At 46.6% G+C, this 24,893-nt stretch overlaps 1 protein-coding gene across 5 annotated transcripts; it reads left to right on the top strand.

The window, feature by feature from the left end:
* Nucleotides 1-610: 610 nt before the first annotated feature.
* Nucleotides 611-24,893, top strand: trim37 (tripartite motif containing 37). 5 transcript variants are annotated; one of them, XM_072702020.1, is made up of 26 exons: nucleotides 611-966; nucleotides 2,025-2,101; nucleotides 2,660-2,761; nucleotides 4,129-4,169; nucleotides 4,407-4,523; nucleotides 4,860-4,947; nucleotides 5,892-6,014; nucleotides 6,282-6,405; nucleotides 6,499-6,566; nucleotides 7,267-7,347; nucleotides 8,101-8,225; nucleotides 13,898-13,948; nucleotides 14,210-14,291; nucleotides 14,451-14,527; nucleotides 14,742-14,921; nucleotides 15,653-15,767; nucleotides 15,876-16,070; nucleotides 16,438-16,574; nucleotides 18,818-18,948; nucleotides 19,473-19,661; nucleotides 19,753-20,043; nucleotides 20,598-20,756; nucleotides 21,152-21,347; nucleotides 21,757-21,863; nucleotides 22,770-22,916; nucleotides 23,035-24,893. In XM_072702020.1, the coding sequence occupies exons 2-26, from the start codon at nucleotides 2,081-2,083 to the stop codon at nucleotides 23,091-23,093; spliced, it is 3,006 nt and encodes a 1,001-aa protein (XP_072558121.1). In that variant the 5' UTR covers nucleotides 611-966; nucleotides 2,025-2,080; the 3' UTR covers nucleotides 23,094-24,893. The 5 variants fall into 5 exon arrangements, with proteins under 5 accessions (XP_072558121.1, XP_023675223.2, XP_072558120.1 ...); XM_023819455.2 differs by having other exon boundaries at nucleotides 2,019-2,101; nucleotides 18,818-18,900; XM_072702019.1 differs by having other exon boundaries at nucleotides 2,019-2,101.

Below are 24,893 nucleotides of genomic sequence, written 5' to 3'. Positions count from 1 at the left end.
CTCATTCATTAGGACTCCGCATGGCGAGAAGGCAATTCCGCTTCCATCCACTCTCCAGGTATATTCTGCATTTAGTATTTGGGTCATATTGTCCATGGGAGCTGTGGGAGATTTCCAGTGACTCAGAACCAGGCTTTTCAATGGGGACATCATACTGCAATAATATTTGACAATCAAGTTAAACAGTTAATTTTGTTTTTTATAGTTCCAGTGATTTTTATTCTAGTAACATCTGTATTCGTCAGAACGCTTTCTTTAAACATGTTTATTAAATAATGATTACATGCTGCGGCATACACCAAATAATACTCCTTAATGAATGTCTTCTTGATTAATTACAACTGGAATTAAAGAATCTAATGACACAATAGGTGGGTAGATATGTGTGTTTTTGCGTGTGTTATAACGCCTCGTAAGTAAGCGAAATAGTTGATCGTATAACCAGTTCTGCAGCCAACCAGATTAGTGTCCATCTGGTATAATTGGATCAGCTGGCCGGAAAGCTTGGTGGCGGATGGCGCTATTGGTTCTCGCCACCCTGAAGTCCCGCCTTCGCACCGTCTCCTCTCTTTGCTATTGGACTTCAGCACCTTTCGAAAGTCTCGCGAGAAGAGGGAGAACGGTCTCCTATGGTGACAAGCTGGGTAGCAGAAGCAGTAATAGCGGCGTGCAATTGAGTTAAAAAGAAACACTGTCTTACTAGTTAACCGGCTTGGCTAGGCCGCTCGTTACTCCGATGCAAGTGATAACGGCTTCGCTTGTATAAGTTTTGAAGTGTCGGCCATGATTCGTTAATCTTTCTCCGCGATGTGCTGTTTGTGTATATGATTTCGCAGTGCACGCTGACTGCATAGGCTGCGCTCCGCCCCTGCTCTGCAGCGCTGCGCTGCGCTCGCCCACCCGCTCGTCGCTAAGACGGACCGCACGGACACTACACTTATAATCAAATCCTGACTAGCTAGTGCTGTGAGTATTTGCTCTTGTGTGTATTTGTTTAACTGTGTCTGAATGATGGTTTAATATATTTGTGTGTATATGTATATATATATATATGTCATGTGGATGGAATGATAAATAGCAATCAAACTGGCGCTTTACAAAAAAAATTAAAAATCTGTCAACGTCAACTGGGCGCTGCGCTTAGGCTGTTTCTTGCCCTGATGGTCCAAACGAAGCCCTGGCGCTGATTACACTTGGGCGCCAGCTAGGACCCGTGCTGGGTCCTGCCCAGCTTTTGCATCGACGTGCGGCAGCTCCATTTCTCTGCAGTGTGCATCCCACGATGGCTGCATGTTATTTTAGTTCGGTATTTTAGTTGCGGCTGATCAACAGACTGTGGCGCACGGTGTGTATATGTGTGTGTGTGTATATGTGTATGTATGTATGTATATGTGTGTGTGTGTGTGTGTGTGTGTGTGTGTGTATGTGTGTATGTATGTATGTGTATATATAAATTTCCCTCGCATAATTTCTAGTCCCCTAATGTCTGCCTAATCAGATCGTCTTTCCCGATGCCCTCTTTCCTGGCTGATATAGACCTCGATTGCCTGTCCTTCGGTGCCGGATAAAGCAGCCCCCTCCCTGCACTGCCGTGTCGGATGTTTTTACCCGCCCCCCCCCCAGTTATTTGTGACTCGTGTAGCTGCTGCAAACCTGCTGTGTCGTCAGTCTCTTAAGTTGTTATACACAGAAAATCAACCAAATTACCGGTACCCTTCCACAACGGACTCAAAATGTTGTATTTAGGCGTTTTTCTACTGTAATGTAACCGCCATCACCATATTCTTTGGTGGTGGTGGTGGGGGTGGGGGGGGGGGGGGGGGTTATGAGGTAATGGCCCTATTGCCCCTAATTAGCGAAAATCCACAGCTTTGCAAACAAGCAGAACTGTCATCCACTGCACAAATGGTATCTTATAGAGCTTAATTGAAATAAAGTAACTGAATGATGGAGCCCTTGAATCTGCTCTTTCATTTGTCTTTAAATTTCTTATTCTAATTACTTTCATGTTTTTAAAGTATTAGGGGTTGGAAGATTTTACCTGCTGCTGCCGTCCCCTGGAGAGTCAAAGCCGGCTGAAATGGATGAGCAGAGTGTTGAGGTATATTTAATGAATTTCTCTCTCAGATGTAACAGGTGAATACTGTATGAGGGCCAGATAGGCTATTTCCAGACTTGCCAGATTTACCAGACTGCTGCTGTTTGTCCATTTTCTTCTGTTGTTCCAAACAATTAAGTGCCTCAGCAGTTAATATTGTACATCACTGCTACTCTAAAGTATGTATCTGAGCGTGACGTGTTTTACCATTAAAAAGCTGACGCATGTGGGTTAGGCCTCAGTGTCTGTCACCAGAAGGTCGTTGGTTCAAGCACTGCCAGCATAGCCTCACTGTCACCTGAAGAAAAGTTAGAATTTATGAAAAGAAGCATTCCAATGTACTTGTGCAAAAGGCAAATAATGGGTCATTTAATTTAAATTCCCGTCAAAATGGTAGTTACTGGAATACATACCATTCAGAGACGTTTGTAGTTATGGGTTGTGCTTCTGTGTTGAATGCATAACTACTGTTATTTATTTCCTGATAGACCCCGTGTTCCTTTAATGCAGTTTTTTTCTTCCTTCATACACACGATCCCTTACTTCTGCCCCCCCCCCCAGAGTATTGCGGAGGTGTTCAGGTGCTTTATCTGCATGGAAAAGTTGCGGGATGCCCGGCTCTGCCCACACTGCTCCAAGCTCTGCTGCTTCAGCTGCATCCGGGTGAGGATGGGTCGGGCGGGGGGGGGGGGGGGGGGGGCGGGGCTTCACTTGGCTCGTACGTCAAACGACGTAGCGTGAAAATAAGCTCATCTTCGGGGGGAATGTAGCCACTCGGCATCAGAGAAGAATGTGTTTTAAAATTGTATGCATTTGTGGTTTGTTGTTGCTTGGAAATATAACAGTCAGCCTCCACATGAGTTGATCATTCACTTTGTAATCTTCTACTAACTGATATTGGGTTAACATGCATGATTTTCCTACTGAGCACGCTGTCTGCTACTGAAGAGATATCAGGAAGGGGGGATATCAGGAAGGGGGGATATCAGGAAGGGGGGATATCAGCAGTAGTTTTTCCCTCATGTCCGATTTTATGATCCTGGATGTACATATTCAATTTGGAAATTGTGCAGAAGGCATTTGCTACTTCAACTTAACACATCTGGTAAACATGGGAGACATGAACCTGTCCCTCCCCAGCCTGCCAATCTGTGTACATGTGTTTAGTGGGAGTGTTCATTTATAGATCATTTCCCCACTCTGCGCTGGTGTGTAGGCCCACTTACACAGCTGAGCTTGATATTCTACTTAAGTGATGCTATAATTAAAATCCATTTTTATTCATCAGGCCATGATATTCTCTGCCTGCAGGTGGCAGGTGCTGGTAAGGTGTGGTGTAACTGCTGAAGGCTTCATTGTGTCTTACTGGAAATGTCTCACGGCAGTTTTGTTTTTGCTCTGGGTTGTGGTTCTGGAATACGGAGGCTGGTCGCAGTTTCTTGGAGGCAACTGTCTTGAGATGTGGGTAAACTTGTGGTAAAGAGGCTTGTCCTGTAGAACATTTTTCCCGACAGCTAATGTTCAAATTCAGTTGAGGACAATAAGCTTTAGTCCTTGAGCCAAGGCATTTGTTGATTGCCGTTCAGCTGCATTTTACCAGTGTGCTACACTGTAGAGGAACTTGTAGATGTAAATATGTCTTTCAGTGGGTGGTTTTGATCGTGCTGAGAATCACAGATGATAGAGAGAGTGAGTCTGTTCCTTTGTGGTGATATTCACAAGAGGGATATCCAGATCCCCAGGTACATGGAGCCTTTATATGGAAAAAGTGTTAAGGCCTCATTGTGAGGTCATTGCTATAATGCTTGAATCTTCTATCTCTTTTCTTAAAGCAGTGTTTCCCAGTCCGTTCCTGGGGGGACCCACAGACCGTCCTGGGAGAGAGCAAAAATTTTGGTCTGTCTGGGGCTCCCTGAGAACTGGATTGGGAAACACTCTATTAATGGACACAAGATCCTTTCTGCTTTTCTTCGTTGACCATTTTCGCACTAATAATCTGTCGATTTCCCTGTTTCTCGCCCTTTTTCCAGCGTTGGTTGACGGAGCAGAGAGCTCAGTGTCCGCACTGCCGGTGAGTGTCCCTCATTCTTTTCGCGGGAGTCTTGGTGTTTATCGCGTCTTTCTTTTGATTAGTTTTGCCAAATGGGTCTGTGGAATTAAGTATTAAGTTCACCAGAAGTTCATGCTTCTTACATGCATCGATCCGTGGCTTTAAATAGACTGTCCGACACTCCACCCAAGGGGATCCCTTTAGGTTATGTTTGTGGTCATTTTGCATGACTTGGTGAATAAATATGAGGTCTTTCAGGGCACCACTGCAACTGCGGGAGCTCGTCAACTGTCGGTGGGCGGAGGAGGTCACGCAGCAACTGGACACACTGCAGCTCTGCAACCTCTCCAAGCATGAGGAGAACGACAAGGACAAGTGAGCCTTTGCCCACCCTGGGGGGCCATTGTGCAGACACCCACACTCCACGGCTCATTCTGCAGATCTTTCTGCCAGTACTGCTCTGGACGTCGATGTTCAGTGTTGAGCAAAAACTGAGCCAGATGTTGCTTATGTGAATAAAAGCATCTTGCAGTGATTTATCCTGTGACACATCCAGGCCAACCTCAATGTGACTTCTACACCCAAAATATCTAAGCGGTGAACTCTTCACGCAAACTTCTACTCCCGTGTTAATATTATAAGTACCTGTCCATTAGGAGTTGCGATAACTAAACTCTGACAGTGTCCCACGTCTGTTCCATGGCGCTTCAGGTGTGAGAATCACCATGAGAAGCTCAGTGTCTTCTGCTGGACCTGCAAGAAGTGTATCTGTCATCAGTGTGCGCTTTGGGGCGGCATGGTAAGGGTTGGCCGCGGACACCTACTCCCTTCGTTTTTGGAAACCTTGGATTTGCTGAGGTCTAAGTGCCAGCTGATGGCTGTGGGCATAGGCCTTCAGAGTGAGCTTTTAACAGGCGTAGTGTGAGTGTTTCGTTGTGAAGGTAGCTTCACCATGATCTGTGTGTAATTGTGAGGCATGTGCTGATGCAGTAACTGATCAAATGAAGCATAAATAATGCTAATTCAGATCTACAAAGGGTTCTCTGATCTATATCTTATTTTTCTAACTGTTTATACTAAATGTCCAGATTTTGGTCATTGTAATGTATTGCATGTTTGTTGCAGTTTGGCTGTTTGTGATACAGATTCTTATGTGTTTGGTGTGTAATAGTCTAATGTAGAACCTGTATCTTTGGCCGCTGAGCAGCTTAACGTTTGGTTTGAGGGCAGATGGAAAGTGTTCACAATCAAACTGCTTAACTGCCTTGGTGGTAAGGGGTAAAACAGACTGGGTGTGCTGGGTTTGAGTCGTTCAGTCCAGCAAGAACCGAGGAGCCGTCGCTGAGAGACTTCATGGTTCTCACTGCCTGGTAGCATTTTTGTTGTAACATTACTGTACTTGGAGATCCAGTGGAATATTTAGGCATTGACATTAATATGAAAATATGCAAATTTGTCTATGCATCAAAGTTTAAAGATTTCAATATGTGCTTCACGTGACTACTGGTAGTGGCATTGGATTTAGGCGTGAGTTTGAATCCCATCGCTGCCATTTGTTTCCTAAACTTCCTTCGGGATTATTAATCTATCTATTTGCAAGTCCTTCTGGCTGAACCCTAGGTCTCATGGTGCAGAGATGTCCAGTAGCCCATTGCAGTTGTGATGTTTAGGTCTGGTGCCCGGCTGTGCCGTACGTGCCCGTCAGCATCCTGGCAAACCTAACGCACGCCTGCCTCCCCTCAGCACGGCGGACATACCTTCAAGCCCCTGGCCGAGATCTACGAGCAGCACGTGAGCAAAGTGAACGAGGAAGTGGCCAAGCTGCAGCGTCGCCTGATGGAGCTGATCAGCCTGGTGCAGGAAGTGGTCAGTGATTCGCAGAAGGCCGTCAGGCTCGCTCTGGATTGGCCAGCTCTCATTCCCTGGCATCTCTGTAGATGCGCACAATGGAAATTTTTTAGATGCAGAAGAACAGTTTGTCCACTAGATGGTGCCACTAATTCAAGATATAACGGTATTGAGTTTATGACCCTGAGATGCAACATTGTTTTGCTTTTATGACCATTTTCAGTGGTGGTCCTGTTAATTAATATATTAATGCACTTTTTTTTTTTTTTCTCTCTCTTTTCTCAGGAAAGAAATGTGGAGGCAGTCCGTGGGGCAAAAGACGAGCGCGTGAGGGAGATCCGCAACGCGGTGGAGATGATGATCGCACGTCTGGACAACCAGCTGAAGAACAAGCTCATCACCCTCATGGGTGGGCGTGGCCTTCCTCTGAACCTGCCGCGTGTCGCTGGAGGGGGTGTGGACGGTCACGCCTGACACGCATGTCTGGTCCTCCTCTTACTAGGTCAGAAGACGTCGCTTACTCAAGAGACGGAGCTGCTGGAGTCCCTGCTACAGGAAGTGGAACATCAGGTAGAGCTGCATGTTCCTGTGTGTCACGAATGGCCCTGACTTAGGGAGCCAAGCAAAGTGTAGCTTCATGTCGGAGTGGCGTGATCAGGGGTATCCAGGCTTCCCAGCACAATAAGGTCTGGATTCTTTTGCACCCTAGATGGCTAGTAATTGGAGTACAAAGTATGAAGAGAAACTGTTCACTCTTCCACTAATTTTACCAAATTCACTGATGCATTGTTGCTTCCAAATACTTAGCTTATTTTCAGTATGAGAATCACATTATTTGTACAGCTAATTTGGTACTTGCCATTACTGGTACAAGTGTAGCCGATTGAGCGTCTAATGGTTTGGACTGGCAGTGGATGCAGTAGAAGAGGACGGTACACTTTGAGGGGAGCACTTTGCAGCTAGTGGTCACGATAATGGTGTACTCATGGTCGAGTGTAGGTGTGCTAATTTTCGTAGTGGATAGCTTGAAAGCCAGCTGGCTGGATATCAGATGGCCTCTGTATCCTAGTTTCCTTGATGGCTAGATTTTTAAATTCCTCCAGCTTTAGTGCCTCCCAGTGACTTTCAACTGGGGAAAAACGATATTTGAAGATGGCCCTAGTTTGAGCTGGAATGTTATTATTAATAAACAGAATAATTGGGCCCCTGTCCAGTCAGTGGCTAATTTTACCTCATCCAGTGTTCTCTGTCCAAATGTCTTGACTTTCAGACACAAGCCGCAGACCACGTATCTCATGCAGGCCATGACTGTTCTCCTCTGGTACATTCGTTCTGTGTCTCCTGCCTCGCAGTGAGTAGCAGGAAAGTGTAGCAGGGTGTGTCATGGGGAGAGGCTTGAACATATTCTGAACCGATCGGAGGAGCCTGAGGTGGCCGAAGACTCAACTTCATTAGTCATTCAATTTCCAATTTAGTCTATCGGCTGAACTTGCCTGCCTCAGGATTTGTATTTACACTAAACTGCCTCTGACCAAAGGTTCACCAAGCTTGAGTGTTTTTTAAGGCAGGGTTCCCCCATTCCCGCCCTGGAGGGCCAGTCTGTGACACGGAGGTAGAAAGTTCAGGTCCATAAAGTCAGAATCCAGACCACGATTTTGTTTCAACCAACCCGTTGAACATAGTTACAGTCAGAGTACTCGACTGGTTCGTTGAAACAAAATCCTGGTCTGCATTTTTACTTTCTGGACCTGAACTTTCCACCTCTGCTGATTGTAGATTCCCTGCTCAGACACTCCTACTAAACCTGGCAATTGGCTGGTGAGCTGAATAAGGTGTTTCAGCAGGGAAATCTGCAAACCGTGACACAGACTGGCCCTCCAGGACCGGAACTGGGGAATCCTGCTGTAAGGGATTCTGTGCGACATGGTGCTATGAAAAGCTTCCACACTTGGTGTTATTGTGCTCTCAACATCACCAGGGATGCTTGGTGTTGGATGGCCCACGGTGACTCAGGGACAGTGGTAGCTGGTGGCGTCCGGTCAAAGGTTGTGTTTATCTCTGGAGCAGATGGTACCATCAAAGGCTTTGTGTGCCCCGTCCACAGCTTCGCTCCTGCAGCAAGAGTGAGCTGATCTCCAAGAGCCCGGAGATCCTGCTCATGTTCCAGCAGGTTCACCGCAAGCCCATGCAGTCCTTCGTCACCACACCCGTACCGCCAGACTTCACCAGGTAGGCTTCCGGGTCTTGGGGGTTGGGGCCCAAGTGCTAAAAGGTGAAGAGCCAAGCGACAGCTAGCCAGTGATGCCCTTGGATCCCGAGGGGTCTTTGGTCAATGATGCCCTTGGATGCCGAGTGGTCTTTGGTCAATGATGCCATTGGATGCCGAGTGGTCTTTGGTCAATGATGCCCTTGGATGCCGAGTGGTCTTTGGTCAATGATGCCCTTGGATGCCGAGTGGTCTTTGGTCAATGATGCCCTTGGATGCCGAGTGGTCTTTGGTCAATGATGCCCTTGGATGCCGAGTGGTCTTTGGTCAATGATGCCCTTGGATGCCTAGTGGTCTTTGGTCAACCTTCAACAGGATCCTGCCAAGCTCCCATATCGCAGCAATGGCCGCTCACCACTGCAACCTTTGTGGTGGCTCCTGATGTCCTACAGCTGCAGGTAGAAGCTCAGGGTCGACTATCTGGTCTTAAGATTGATTTCAGAGCCGCAGCTGGGATGCGATCTCCGGTCGTGTCTCAGAGGCCGGCCCAGCACCAGGAACGTGAATTGAATCTCTATGCATCGTTGCTATGGAGTAGTTTCACCGAAGAGTAAAACTAAAGCATTAATAGGCACATTTGCACTAATGAACTGGCCTGTTTCATTATCATTTGATTGCTTATTCACTGAGGAGAAAGCAGATTTTTATTATGCTTTGTGGTAGTTGGGGGCGGGGGGGTTCCCTCATCAACTGAAAGTGTGCTGGAGAGCTGCTATGTTAGAGAAATGGTCTTTGAAGCAAGGAGGGTTGTGTTCAGTTCACGTCAAGACGGGGTCAGTTCCAGAAAATGCCGTTGATATTGCCTAACAAGCAAAGCATAAAGATCTTTTTAATGGTGACCTCTAAAATTAACTCAGTTTACAGGCATTACTGGAGTAAAGCTAAGATTACTGGCCTGTCTTGCCGCTTTATCGATTCTGGTCATGCCTGCATGCTAAGACTTATTCACAGCTAAAGCTTGACCTTGCCTCTTTGCTTTCAGATGTTTGCTACTTTTTAGAGTCTGCTCTTCAGGAGAGGAGTGAATCGCTCATGCTAGCATTCAGCTTTTTATCTGTGTTAGTTGAATAGCAGCAATGCTTGCAACAGACAGCAAGAAAACTTCTATTCCTGTCTTATGTTTGACATTTATGTAAATGGTACCTCTATTGAAACTGTCCCTTTCTGCTTGATTAAAAGCTCTTCCCATATGACTTTTCAAATGAAGCAAGTTCTTCGTCCAGCCTTGTGGTATAATGTATCTCTCCCACACTACAATGCTCTCAGACATAGTGGTGCTATTGGGATCCTGTTCACTCTGCCAGGGTTAATGGTCAGTCTCGCTGGTTTTCCCTTGTGTCCTCCTGCTTCATGCAGGTGAAGGGGGGCGTGAGGTTAAATCTGTTCATCGTGATATGAGCATTCAGCAAAAGTCCCATTTTAAATTTACTGTGGTGTTGCATCGTAGAAGGGTTTGGAGAACTAAAGAAATTCTTGGCTTGTGTTGGCTACTTTGAACCAACATGGCTGGACCCAAAGAAGATATCTTTGTTGTAGGGTGTGTGTGTAATATTCAGGTCCATAATGTATATATTAGGTGATAATATGGTACATCATTGAACAAACATTTGGGAGTCTTTCTCAGGAAAGAAGCCCTGTTTCTAGTAGTACGTGTGGCTGGCTATTCTGTGGGTATATTACAGGTTACCAAGGTCTGGGAAAGTATCAATTGAGCAACTAGTTTGACACAAACACACAGTGTGTTAGCGTTCGTGCTACATTACTGTGGTGCTCACATGGGTGGGTGGGACGTGTCAAGCCCCTTTTGTCTGGGTGGGGTAGGGGATGTAGATATAACGTTACGATTTTTGGATGTTCTAGATGAACTTAAAGCGACGTTTGTGCGAAACAAAGTGCGATTGTACAAATCGGTGGCGGGCGTTGGGGTTTCTCTCCTCCAGCGTGTAGATGGTCTTTCTAAAGTTTGAAATGTTGGAATATCTGGCCCAGTTTGTATATTTAGATTGCACAGTTTCTTTTTATAAAAGCACTCTTGCAGCACTTGTGAGTCACTTCTTATGCTGTTTGTACGTCGCATGGCTCTGCCGTCCTGCAGCATTTCCCTTCCCCAGGTCTCTGCCTGTCCTTAAGCCCTGACGTTTGTTATCCAGAATGGGAATTATGTAACGCATTTGACTCACTGCTGATGACGGGAAGTGCACCATGGAAACTAGCTGGGTGGCTCGCTTGTGTCTGTACTGTGCACTGGCTTTCTGATGTCAAATATCTGAGAATTGCAGGAGAAAATAATTGATACCCTAAGCGCTGTCTATGAAAATGGTGCCAAGATGTCAATTGTCATTCTGTTCAGTATTGCAGCCTGGACAAAATTGCGTATTTGCTTGTAATTGCACCACTGGAAAGATTAAATTGAAGTGTGGGGGGAGGAAGAGGAGAATTTTTGATAGCACTTATGTAATCCTTTGATATGAAAATGTACTGTGATTTCTGCAAATTCACAGCTGACCTTTCTAATTGCTGTAGGAATGCCACGTTGCATCTGAAGTAGTGAAGTGCTTCTGATGAGACTAATTGCATCAAGCTGCAAAAATTATTTTGAAGTGGGTGTTGGTGAAAGAGTGACCCATACATCCTGTCTTCATCTAGGTGACCTAATCCACTGCATATCATTTAACCCCGTTAATATTGGCTGCTTTATGCATCGGTGTCGCTTGTTGAACACCAGAAACATGAAAGATCTGATGAGCGTTATAACATTATTTACAAGTTAAAGTCCACAAAGCAGTTGGCAGACTCCCCTGTCATGTCTCTTAACTTCCTGTCAGTACTTATGAGAAGTAACATGACTGACACCTTGGCTGTACACACAGCAATCATGGGATTGCTTGGCAAGAACGTGGTGGAGGTTTTGGAGTCCGTAACTCCAGCAGATGCGAGGTCCCTGTGGCCGTTTGTCCGGAAGATGGGAGCATTACAGCCGGCAGGGACAAGCCCGGCCAATTAGTTGTATTTAAAATCAGGGTAAATGAGGTTCATTAAGCAGGTGGAGGTGAAATGTTTGTGGGAACTGCAGGACAGCTTGCCTCTTTAGTTTTGTGGCAGAGATGTGTCATTCCAGTGACTTAATGGTGCAGGGGCTGACTGGTCAGATTTAAAGGATGGGGCGATGTGGGCTGTCCTCAAATGACCATGGGGTGCGTGGTTAAGTTATCACGTACGTCAAAAACGTAAAAATACATGCTGCAAAGGAGCTCTGTAGAAGTTTTTTTTTTTTTGCCTTAACTTAAATTTGGGCTGCGTTACGGTATCGCCTCCTTAAGGTATCACTGGTCCAGTCCAGTGTAACATTTCCCCCATCCAAATAAAGAACTAAAACAATTCTTGGAATATGCATTTTTGATTTTACTCATGAATGTATTTTGTGAGCTTTGTATCCTTCACTGCAAGCTCCTCCTGTCTGCCTGATCCACCTCTTTGCTTTTTTCAAGTATACTGTAAATTTTGTGTCTGCACTATCTGTCCTATGCAGACCAAACGATGTCGTAGGTCATTACCTATGATGTAGTAGCGAACTCTCACTAATTGTATTAACCAGAAAAGAAGTGCTGGTTACGTACTGATCCCATGTTCGTTCATTATTAATCAGTCATAACGGTTCATATATTTCTTGTAAGGTAAAATATTTGTTCATGATTTGTACTTGAGTAGTAACTGAGTTGTCACTTCAGCCCACTCAAAAGTTTTATTGAAATGTTTTCTTCGCCTGGACCTACACCAGTCACAAGCTTGTGATAAAGGAAACGTGACACTCATTGAAATACTTTCCCTACGCCGACTATAAAATGTCATGTAAATTTGGATTACTGAAGGAATGGATTCCTTCACATGCATGTAAGTGAGTTCAAGCAAATTATCTTCATCTGCTTATTCTGTGCATATAAGCACAAGAGATTTGATGTAAACAGCTACCATCACCAGTGCAGTGCAATATATTCACAATCCAACAGTAATTCAGAGGACCAAGCATGTTCGCATAAGCTTGAACTGCTCTCATCTTCTGCAGTTTGAGGACTAGATATCCGAACACACCATTACAGATGACGAAAGCAGTCAAGTAATAATGGATATAGGGAGTATGTGTTTTTATATATTTTTTTTATTATTTTTTTTTAAATACTTCCATAATTTTGTATTCGCATCGGACTCTAAAGTTTAAACAAGTGTCTTGGCTAGCCAGCTGGTGTAGCTATGCTTAAGGCAGGTTGCTCATGTTGCATAGCTTTGTTACATAATGAGGCTCGGCTGCTAGCTGATTGACCCACTATGACCGTTGTGTTTTGTGCCTACCGTCATTTATGAGCGAAGTTGCACTAACGCATATTGGCTAGCTGAGTAACATACCTTTTGACATGCTGCATCGTTACTGTGAAAAGCAGAATCGCTGTCACTGGCCCGAACTGGTCAATCAACTTGCCCGACATACAACGAGCCATTGCTCCTGTCGAACCCTGATATTGTTGTATCTGAGGGACATCTCTCTCATCTCTCTTAATTGCAATACTTGAATGCATAGTTTTGAGGCCAGTCCACTGCTGCCACTGCAGACGTTTTATCTTTAGCGTGCAAAGTCACAAAAGTATTTGATGGATCTTTTTCAGACTTTGCAGATACGCTGTATGGGTGAAGACTTGGAACTAATCAAATTTATGTCATCGTCATTCCAACAGCGTCTAGTTTTAAACTAACACTTTGCATATGCATTTAACCCATTTTGTGTCAGTTTCTTAAAGGGGCTCAGATTCTAGCTTGGTTTAAGCAGTTGACCTTTAATTCGGAAGACTCGGGTTTTGACGGACTAGTAAACCCTACAGCCAGTGAGAACTGGAGTTTGCCTCGAATCTGTTGGATGTAGGTACCAAATTGGAATACTGTGTGACTAGAGATTTCGTTAAGCTTCATTTTAAATGGACGGGAGTCTGCTTAACCCCAAAGCAGGTGGCGTATCTCTGATTACTCCAGTAAACTTTAAACAAGTTTCTTTTTCTTCTTAGCTGACCTTTGAAAATGATTTACTTTTCTGGGTTTTATAATAAGCTGGAACGAACATAAAGCCATTCAGTGACATCAAGAGCAAGTAAATAGGGTAATGCAGTTTTATTTTGGGAATTATGCAGTTTTAGTGAAGATCTGTGTACCATGGTCTTTTTGTTCTTGTAAAAATAACCTTTTAGTTGTTTGGTAGGTTTTTGTCTTTAATGTTAAATTAATGATAGGCATATTTTTTAAGAATGGATAGAATGCTGTTCCCCTCAGTACTCCGTATATTTTCAGCATTTATCGATTAAGTGACAGACGTTGAAAAATTGTTTGAAGTGCATTATGCTGGACAAATTTGTAATTAGCAGAACACTGCAATGCCATAGAAACGGATCAATTTCTAGATGGTCAGAGATCTGACGTTACGTACTGCCGCCGTGTTGGCCAGTTTGAATACTGGAGACTTTTTCCCCAGTTAATTTATCTACAGTAAATGGTTCCTATTTCACAAACCAGTATCGGTCCTTGCATTAAAATGTTTCTGTAATGTTTCATTAGGATGTATTTTTCACAAGCTAATGTGCTTCTCTCTTCCTAGTGAGCTAGTACCAGCCTACGATTCCAGCACCTTTGTTTTGGCGAACTTCAGGTATTGATTGTGTGTGCGCGCGTGTGTGTGTGTGCGTGTGTGTGCACACACAGTATTATTGAACCAAGGCATTTAGATTTGATGTTGAGCTTTGTATTGTAACTTCTACTGCAAAAGATCTTAATTCTCATTTTTTTTTATTCTCTTCCTTAATGGGGAGATCAAGTCAATGAAGAGCATACCTGCTATTTTTGCAATTCAGTCTGTTACTAGTCTCTCTGGTTCACTTGTCTTGCCGTGCTCCCCTTGTTTAACTCACAGCACCCTGAGACAAAGAGCTGACCCCATATACAGCCCCCCCCTTCAGATTTCGGGACTCTGCTGGAGATTAAAGGTTTATCCAGTGAGTGGTCGCTTAACACGTCTCTAACGACATGATTGTGTTGGCGAATGATTAGCGGTTCTTCATTATTGAAGAATCTGTTTTGGTGCCAAAATTTTTAAGGACAGATTACAGGTTGCCTGGATTACACTCCTTAAATGTGTGTTCTGCCACCAACAGGATGGAAATGGCGTCGTCCGTGGAAATTACCTCTCGGTGTTCCTCGAGCTCTCAGCTGGGCTTCCAGAAACTTCAAAGTATGTTCCTCTGTTGTCGTTTTGAAGAATGACTGTAGAACAACTTGGGTGATGTGAATGTAAGACTGCATTAAGCAGGACTTTCTAAGGCTAATGTGGGTCCGTCTGAGGTCTTAAAGCTGGCTTTGTGAGTTTCACCTCTGGAAGTTCTGCTTCTTTAAAAGAACCTCAGCTTTTGAGTTGAGATCTAACGCCGTTGCCTGTGTCCCCGGAGGTATGAGTACCGAGTGGAGATGGTGCACCAGGCCTCAAGTGACCCTACAAAGAACATCATCCGGGAGTTCGCGTCCGACTTTGAGGTCGGAGAGTGCTGGGGATACAACCGCTTCTTCCGGCTTGATCTGCTGGCCAGCGAGGGCTACCTGAACATGCAGACCGACACCCTCGTCCTCCGGTACGTCATGCTGAGCTGGGGAGACTTTGGTCAAATGTGGGGAAGCTTTCAGGCCGGGAGGTTTCCGAACGGCTGATTTGAACTCTACACAGTGGCTTTTGACCTTGATTGTATGACTCGTACAATCAGTGTCACAATCATGTCCTTCAGGGCGCCTGGTGTGTTAGCATCAAAGGGCAATTTTTCACCAGGGACTTAAAGAAGCACAATGGTCCTTTTCTGCTGTGCAGGTGGAGATTTGCTGCACCCACTGTAAGAGACGAAAGGTGCTAGATTAAAATTTATGGTACCACTTTACAATAAGATTACCCTTTTAAACGGTTTTTGAGTGGTTTATAATCATGCTATTACTTGGGTTGCAACACCTTTGCAAATAATATACAATTATACACAAGTTATAATGGTTTTTATTAATGAGTTGCTACCATTTTTAAGTGGCAAAAAGGAGCCAATTAAAATTTTATTGATTAAAATTATTTTTCCCTCTAAATCAGTGTTTCCCAGTCTGGTCCTCGGGGACCCACAGACAGTCCTGGTTTTTAGCTGGGAAGGAGCAAAAACGTGGATCATCTGAGTCCCCTGGGACCGGATTCGGAAACGCTGCTGTTAAGGAATGCTCGTGTGTTTTAGTTCACATTCACAGAAGCATTTTGAGCAGGTTTTTGGTAAATTTTATAATAGACTGTAACATAAGCTTGAGGTGTTTGTTTATTTGTGACCTCGCTGGGCAGGTACCAGGTACGATCGCCGACGTTCTTCCAGAAGTGCAGAGACCAATGCTGGTACATCAGCCAGCTTGAATCTGCACAAACCAGCTACATCCAGCAGATTAACAACCTGAAAGAGGTGCGCGCCGCGGGAAGCCCTGAAGTGCAAAGCTTTCTCTGCTCTGTTATTTATTTATTTTTTTGCGTGATTGTAATGGCTACCTTGTCGGTGTTGCCGTGGTGACAGCGGCTGGCGATCGAGCTGTTCCGCAGGCAGAAATCTCGCAGCTCGTCCCCCCCCGGCGGGCGCTCGTGCCCCTCCGCCTCGGAGCGGGACCCCCGGCCTGGGAAGGGGTCCGTGGCAGAAGGTGGCACCCAAGCTGCAGCTGCGGAGGCCAAGGACGAGGAAGAGGAGGAGAAGACGCAGCAGGACGACTCCAACGTGAGTCATCAAGCGTCCCGCTAAATTTGTCCTCCTGCAGGCAGCATCAAATTAACGTGTTTGTTTTTTTCCACTAATTATACTTTAGATAGCAGATTTGGTGGAACAAATGCCTTCAGTTTAAAGTTTAAGGGCTATTAGTTCCTGGCTTTAGAGGAGGCTGCCAGTTTCGTGATCCCAGCATGCCTTGCACCAGGAATAGTTCTATGGCTGGCTGTACTTCCTGCAGCAGTTGTTGAGTTTTATGACTTTTAAAATGCCAACTAGCAGTGAAGTTCTGCTGAGCGTGCCCGGGTAGACCTACCATCCCCCCCCCCCCCCTTCTGGTTAACCTTGTGCTCTACGCCCTGCACCGTCCCTCCCCCAGGAGTTATCGGATGGGGACCTGGAAGTGGACTGTCTGACGGGGGATGAGGAGGTCAACCCCCTGGACGGAAGCAGCACTTCGGGGAGCTCGACAGCCACCAGCAACACGGAGGAGAACGACATCGACGAGGAGACCATGTGAGCGAGCCGAGCGAGTAGGGAGCCCCCCCCCCCCGGAGTGGGGAGCTGCTGTGCATGCAGGCGAATGGAGACGCAGCCGGCACCATAGGAGCTGTTTCGATATTTGGGGGGGAGGGGGGCGCAGCTTAATATAAAAGCTAAGGTCTATTTATAGGGGGGGCGAATTGAGCCAAATTAAACCATTGGGGGTAGACGTCCTCCCCCGATTTCTATGTCCCTGAATTCGGCAGAAAATGGCTGAACCCTGTTAGCTTGTGACTCTCTGTAAAACAATAGATCAGAGTTGAGTCACTGCTGCTCGTGTGGCTCCAGAACACCCCCTCATCCTACTGTTAGACCTGATGAGGCATCAGTGAGTCACGTCAGCTTCTGCATCGCTGCAAACACATGGTCGTGCCCCCCCTTAAAGCCCCCGCAGCAGCACCCCCCCACTCCCAGTCCCTCTGTACATCCCCATCATCCTCTCACCTTTCCGGAATGTCCTTGTCTCTCGTTAGAGCGGGATCTAGTGAAGGCCGGCTGTCTCTCTCTGCAGGCTTTCTCCTGGCCTCCCGTTCTGGATTCTTCCAGATGTTCTCCTAGTTCTATAAATAGCTCCACCCAATTTCTCTGCAGTAGCATCTCTGTCACCCTGACAGCCCCTCCTCCCCCCCCCCCCCCCCCCCCCCGGGTGCCCTTTGCTGATCTATTATTCAGTGTCTGCTGCACATGTTGCCCCTGGGCTGATACACATAAACACCCATTTTAGGGTCTAAGAACACAACGGGCAAGAATAAAGGGCATTGTGGGTATTTCGGTTATTTCTGGAAATGTGGAATTTGAGAGGACAGCGCAGGACCACCTATGAGCTGAGCTGTAGATCTGAATACAGCCATAATTTAGGTCCTGCAGTCTCTGGTTCATTTTTAATTCTCGGTGTTATATACAACTTGGCTTCCATTTTCTGACTTTTATGGGTTGGACATTGTGTATTACATCAGTAAGGTGGCTTTATAATGATTTGTATGAATTTGTATGAATTCCCCCCACACATAAGAGCATAGTTCTGAATAATTTTTGGGGTTGGGGATTTTTGAAAGTAGATTGAATTTTGAACTTTTAACTTTTGAATGGATGTCTTTATAGATATTTGATCATACTCCTGCATTTTGCCGTTCCTTTTTATCTTGGCCATGTCTTGGTTGTACTTTTAATGACAGTTGCATGAAACGGTTCTGTGGACACCTGTGAAACTCAGAAGAATCAAAATTCGCTGTGATGGAGCTGTTTTAAGTAGGTATTCATAAAAATGCGGAGGAATAAAATCGGTCATGGGCTCCATCTGCTTTTCCCCTGCAGAGTTGGGAGAGATGTTGTCACAGTCTTGAAGTGCAGAGCGTGTGCAGTTGGTTGGCTATTTAAAGCTTTGCTGCTAAGTCCCGTCCAAGAGCTGCTGGTATCTTGTCACGATGTTCATCACTTTCCAGCAGTAATGGATTGGGGGTTACAGTCCTGGCACCTGCGACCGAATGGCCTGAAGCCAAGAAGCGTTTCCTCCTAATAAGACGCTTTAGAGGTTTCATCTGTCTGGTCGGTCTGTCGGCCTGTTGAAACAAAGCAGACGTTGCACCCCTTTTGTAAAATGCTCTTTATGTGGAGGGAACACTTTTTGTTGACATGATGCATCAATCTCTTTGGACTGACACTCGGCAAGTCATTTTTCAGCATCAGGAATGAGGGAAACTCAAACAGGGAAAATATTTAAACAGGCGTTCTCTCTAACTCTTAGTAATGAGTTTCTGTACTGGAAAGGTGTGTGGGTTGTAATACTTAATACCAGCTAGGTCTACATTTTTGAGTCCTGGGTTATTTGGATGGGGAAGGCTTTGAGAAATACAGATGAATTACTTATGGCAGCAAATTCACTTAGATGGGGTGGGGGGCTCAGTGTTCCCTAGAAGGCCCTCACGGTTTTTTTTTTTTTTGTTTTTTTTTTTTTTTTGCTTTTGAACTTGTGTTAAATAAGGTCTCTAGCAGAGGAAAAAAACTCTGCCTGTTTGTTGGTCTGTAGATAAGTTGTGTGGGTTAAGCCATTGGGCTTGTAGCTCCTGGCCAATTAGACTGTCACGCCACTCCAAATCTCTGAAGTTCAGTCATTTAATGACCAAAGTTTGCCTTGCCGTCCATCTCTCACTGATGGGCAGTAATTGTCTGGTACTTATGTGAGCTGAACTCTCTCCCCCCCCCCCGCTGCACCCCAGGTCTGGCGAGAATGACGTGGAGTACAGTGGGAACCTGGAGCTGGAGGAAGGGGAGCTGCCGGAGGATGTGGGCGGAGCAGCGGGTAATGCTGATCGGAAGGGACTGCATGGTCCCGGGACCGGAGCAGCGGGTAATGCTGATCGGAAGGGGCTCCGGTCCCGGCCTGCATGGTCCCGGGACTCTCCTCGCTTTCCATCAGAGCAGCATTGCATGATAAATTACCGGGTTTCTGGTGCTGGGTGTAAATATCTGGCTTTTCGGTACTATATGGATGTTTATCTATGCCCCAATATGGTAAGCTGAAAATATTAATGAGGCATATTGTGATGCCCAAAAGTTAGTAATCTGTATTAGTTCGGCATGTCATTCTGTTTAATAAACGTTTTAGACTTTAAACATCTGCTGACCAATTTGTGGGCATAAGTAAAAGTACCAAAGAGCCGGCATCCGGACAGATGCCGTGATTTGCCCTGGTCATTATGGTGCATTCGCCATATAATCGGCATGTGATGTTGTGCCACCATGAAAGCAACATTGATTCCATGTTCACTTTGTAAAGCTCTAAGCTGTAAATACACTCGCATTTTGTTGAGTGTGTTTTTCAGAGTGGTTTTGCACTGACACCAGTGTGTGCGGTCCTGGTGCTCTTTGCAGGGGGTTCGAACCCCGGCTCGCGCAGTGTACGGCGTGGGGCGTCCAGCCTGGCTTCGACCACCAGCAGCAGCCTCCTGGAGATCGACCCCGTCATCCTCATCCAGCTGCTGGACCTGAAGGATCGCAGTAGCGTCGAGTCCCTGTGGGGGCTCCAGCCTCGCCCCCCCGGGTCTCTGCTGCAAAGCGCAGGCATGACACCCACTGCCTTCTGCGGCCCACCTTTACCCTGCTGTTCTGCACATCTCAGCATTTCACATTTTGTTTTCTCTTCCCGGCCCAGTCCAAACCAACTCCAGGAAGGATCGAGACCGGCGTCCGCAGGCAGTGCGGCGGTCAGCCCCCGATTCCGGGGTCCTGATCCGACTCAAGGCCCAGATGGCAGAGGTGCGCAGCAAAATGTCGGATGTGAAGTGCCACCTAGAAGCACAGGGCGCTGGGGAGTCCAGAGCCAACCCGTCCGGCGCGCCCTGCTCTATGGCGCCCCCAGTGGATGCTGAGGGCGGGCGAGGGAAACCCAACGGCCAGGAGCTCCTGAGCAAGGGGACGGCCGCTGCCAGACACTGCCGGGCTGGTGAGTGTGGCTGCTGGCCCTCTGCCCAAACGTTTTGGGTTTTAACCGGAGGTGGAAAGTTCAGGTCCAGAAAGTACAAATCCACACCAAGGTTTTGTTTTAACCAACCAGTTGAATACACTGACTCTGTGCTCAGGTCTTTGGTTGCAACAAAATCGTGGTCTGGATTTGTACTTTCTGGACCTGACCTATCCACCTCTGGTTTTAACTGCCACCTGTATTACTTGTTCATTTACTTGTGCTGAAGCATGACTTCAATCAAAATTACAAAATTCTCTAACAACATAAATCAGTGTCACCTTTGAATTTTGCTTCTCTTTGGTATTTAGTGCTGCCCTGTAATTGGATGGGGGAAAGTGCACAGCTGCCAGGAGTTGGTTAAGGAAATATCGCTATATTAAGATCTTGGGTCTTTGGTGACACCAAAACAAAGCTCAGTGGGATGATGGTCTGCTTAGTGTGACTGGGATAACCGGCTGTTTGTTTGGCTCCCGTCGGGCGCTGCAGGCTGGTATCGGTAGCACCTTACGATGAGCCCTGTATGTTTGCCACAGGTGCCAAGAAGGTGCCCCCACCCAAGCAGGAAGTCGGGGGGGCTGCTGGCGGCCTGTCCCTGCGCAGGGCAGCGGAGGGGGCTGATAAGGAGCCCCGGGGCCAAGCCGGAGACACCGCTACTGAAGGCGGGAGGGGGGAGCTGTCCTGTGCGGTAGAAGGTCTGTGTTTGGGGAAACACCCCTGTGAAAGCAGCCTCTAGCTCAGGACTTGCATGTCAGATTAATGATGAATCAGAATCGCAGCACTTTTATTACCCTGAAGGTAATTCTTTGTAATTACAGGCTGCACAGTACACACACAGAAGATATTATACAGTACCAGCTACAATAATCTCAATACAAAAATAAATTGTAAATGTATGAAGCCTGTAATGGATGATAAATGTGCAGCCCCTAATTCTACCCTCACTTTGGAGCTTCTTAGTGACGTCTTACAATTAAGTTTTAATTTTTAGTTGGCTCTTTGCGAGGCTCCACCTTATTCTGCCCCACACCTGTGGGATGATTTGCTGTCATGCCCCAAGAGGACACTAGAGGGCTCCTGTCTGCTGCAGGGGCCCCAAAGGCGCGCGGCGGGATCCATGCCTCTGCTCCCCCCGTGGCCGGCTCCGGCTGCACATCCCGCGACAAGCCATCAAGCTCCAAGCACGAGGAGCAGCACTACGGGACTGCCAGCGCTGACCTCTTCAGCATGGCCGGCCTCAATGGGGTCCTGCCGGCCGCCAAGAACCGCCGGCCCCCCGCCTTGGGGTACGAGTGAGCACTGAACCCAGAGGCCCTTCAGGCACCAGAGGTGGGCAGTTCAGGTCCAGAAAGTAAAAACTCCAGACCAAGATTTTGTTTCAGCCAACCTGTTGAGCTCTGTGTGACTGACCCTTTATACTCAACTGGTTGGTTGAAGCAAAATCTTGGTCTGGACTTTTACTTTCTGGACCTGAAATCTCCACCTCTGGTGTCAAGTGTATACCTCCAATGTGCAGCTGTGATTTTTGTCTTGCCTTTCACTCCACAGAGGGTCATTATCATACTGAGTCAGTGTCTAGTCCTTACAGCACTTGCCTTGATTCTGCGGATGTGGATTTTTGGTCTTGAGGATGCTGTGAACTGAGTGTCGATCCCCCCCCCGCCCCCCCCCCCCCCTTACATTTCCTGTCTGCAGGGCTGGCCTGACTGACAGCTCCTTGGACGGGGACCTGGAGGGCCCCAGCGAGATCCGGGAGTCCCTACTGGCGCTGTCGGAGGGAGCCTCGACTCACCCCGAAGGAGGTGACTCCGTCCTGCATGAGGCTTTCGCTTTGGTTCTCTCCTTTTTATTCTGCTGATATTTGTGACATGAATGTGAGCCTAATAATGCATCACAAGCATATCAGTGTCACGGAGCCAGCTTGGGTTCTTCTGCCAGGTTAGTTGTCCAGTGAGTGACCAGTAATAAGCACTTGGGAACAGGAGCTATACAAAACATTACAACGTAGTATCCTAGAAGCAGGTCAAATAATGCCAAGAGAGACAAGGAGATTTGCTGGGCAGGGCATCTAGAAGTACTAAGTGACACCATATCAATGGAACAGCAGATGGAGACGGCTTGGGAGAATCATGGTATTTCCTGGAGAGAGGTCTTAAGGCATTTCTCAAAGATCATGTGGAACTCTGCAGACAGGATGTAGTTTGGCAGCTCATTCCCCCAACTAGGAACCAATATGTCGTACCGGACCGATTTCCACGAGGTTAATCACCAGGTGACGTTCAATTGCTGATCGTAAAGAGAGAGATGGAACATTAGTTCCTGATGAGTGACTCGTAGGGCTGCTGCTATTGTGTTAACGGCTCTGAAAGGCAGCACCAAGGACAAGAGCTTGATGTGAGGACATACAGGGAGTCAGTGGAGAGAGAGGAGCAGGGGTGTAACGCAGGAGCGTTTCAGCTGGCTGCGTGCCGTTCAGGCTTGCTGTGACACTAACTCAGGTTTACCAGCCACTGGGAACTTGGTCCATGCAAGTTGCTAGGGTACAACCGAGGAACATCTCCCTCTTCCATCAGCATTTTGTGCAAATCCCAGTATCCGTAGATCTCGTATGTTTCGTGCGTTCGGCCTGAGAGCACCAGCCTTGGTAGAGCCCGTCTGTGGCGCTATGACATAGCCGTTTTCGGACGTTCCTGTCACCCTCTCCACAGGGCTGCCTTGCCCGAAGCAGCCTCTGCATCTCCTGCCAGGCATGAGCAGCGACAGCGAGATCGAGTGCGACACGGAAAACGAGGACGAGGCCGTGGCCCTGGAAGCCGGCGACTGCCGCTACGACGCGCGGGCGCTGCCTTGTCCAGGTCGGTACAGGGCCGCACTCCCAACACTAACTGTAATCTGTGCGGCACAGGTGTGACGTGAGCCAGCCAGTGTTTTAGCACACTTATAAAAATGGCTGGTGGGATTCTGTCTTTCCAGGTGACCCGCTGAGCTCTGAGGACCTGAGCTTTACGGCAGGGGAGTCCAGCGAGAGGTGACTCGTCTCGCAGCATCTGCGGCAGCACTTGTGCGGATGGCCTTGTGCACTACTGTACAGAACTAACCACATTCTCCCCAAAGTTCACCTTGCACTCGTAGTTATTCATATTCTCTCTAGTGTGTCATCTTTTTTTTATTACTATTTTATTTTTGTATAAATTTGTTGGATTTTTGGCCAGAACAATGCAAGATATTTGGGAGACAATTTCCACTGCCCCCTCTTGGAAATGGATGTGCTGTACTCTGCTGTATGATCCTGAACAGGGTCATTGAGGCGAAACTAATTTCTTTGTGCTCTTACACTGCATTCCCTCCTCCGGCACCTTCGAAGTCAAACCAGGAGAGCTGTCGTTAAAGTAGACGCTCCTATTGCTAAAGCGCTAATGAGCAGTGATGGTGTTTGTCAACAGTCATTGACTGGAGGCTCGGTGTCAGAGGACAGTTTACTGTGTTTGGGCGTAAAGGCACATTCTGCCACTAGCCTGCTGCTAGTCTCCCCCCGCCCCCCCCCCCGGCTTCTGTTGAGAGGGAAACGAACTCGCTGCTGGTCAGTCTTTGTGATCGATGCCTGCAGGCTGCGCACTTAATGTACTGGATGGGATTGTGCCGCTTGGCTGCATGTTTTTGTTCTTGTTATTGAACTACCACCCCCTCGCTCCCTGCTTTTATCAGAGTTTTGAACTTATGGTTGGGGGACGGTGAGGGGGGGGGGCTTGTTTTGCCTTGCCTTTTAATAGTGGAAGGCCATTCCTGGGGGATCTTGGACTGAATTATTGCTGTGCATTTTAGGCTGGCTCCTTTTTAGACCAATTTGCTGGGAGCATTCCTTGATTCCTTGTTCATTCCCTGCACTTTCCGTCCAGCAATTTCACGTTTAGCACTTACAATCAGCCTATGGGATGGAAGCTGGAGCTGCTTCCATCTTGCATTGATATTGGTCAATGTGTTCGTTTTGTTTTTGTCAGTCAGCTTTGCAGTACTTGGCACTACGCTGCAGCTCACCACTACAGTGTTTATGGGCTGTTTCTCATTCTGACTGGATAGTTGGGACAATTGGAGGTGGTCAGATATATTAATTTCCTTTTTTTATTTTTTTTTTTTGTAAATTTTTATCTAACATCTTGTCAGTGGTGGCAGTGGTTTTAAAATTTCATTTAATGTCGGCTCTACGGTGTTTCTCTAGAACTTGTGAATGCTGGATATGTTTACTGTCGAGATTCCTCGTTGTTAATGTCAGGAGATGTCAGGTCAACTGGGTTTTGGAGACACGTTGTGTAAATGCATTTCCCAGTGTTAAATATTCATACTGTACTGCATGTTACGGCTTCATCTCATTCATCTGCACCACAGTTAAGAATGAGAGAATATGATTGGCTCGTTATCTTCCCTACCTGCTGCGCTGAATGATTGCAGTTTTGATGTCCGTTTAAAAGACCATTTCAGAACTCTGGTCTTGGTGCGTGTTCAATGCTCTGTGTTATGAATTTATGAAACTACTTCCTGTTATGAATATTCAAATACTAAGTCGTCCGCCGAATCTGTGGACCATCTGCTTAGTAATGTGGTATGTTTCATCTACACTGAGAGCGTGTGTCTGTGTGTGACTGGACCAAACTGGGTGAAATCTCACTGAATGGTCTTTACCTTTTGACTGTGTACTATCATTGACTGTTCAGGATTTTAATTTTGAAAATGCGACATCTGAATTTTGTTGGAAATGAACGTTAAGTCCACAAGAGTAATGAACAAATTTAAATATTTTGTCCTTGAAATAAAAGTTTATTTGGGTTGTAAATGAA

Source organism: Paramormyrops kingsleyae, chromosome 18, assembly GCF_048594095.1.
Source record: "Paramormyrops kingsleyae isolate MSU_618 chromosome 18, PKINGS_0.4, whole genome shotgun sequence".
In the NCBI taxonomy this organism is placed as follows: domain Eukaryota; kingdom Metazoa; phylum Chordata; class Actinopteri; order Osteoglossiformes; family Mormyridae; genus Paramormyrops; species Paramormyrops kingsleyae.
This window is presented reverse-complemented; position numbering and strand designations above follow the sequence as displayed.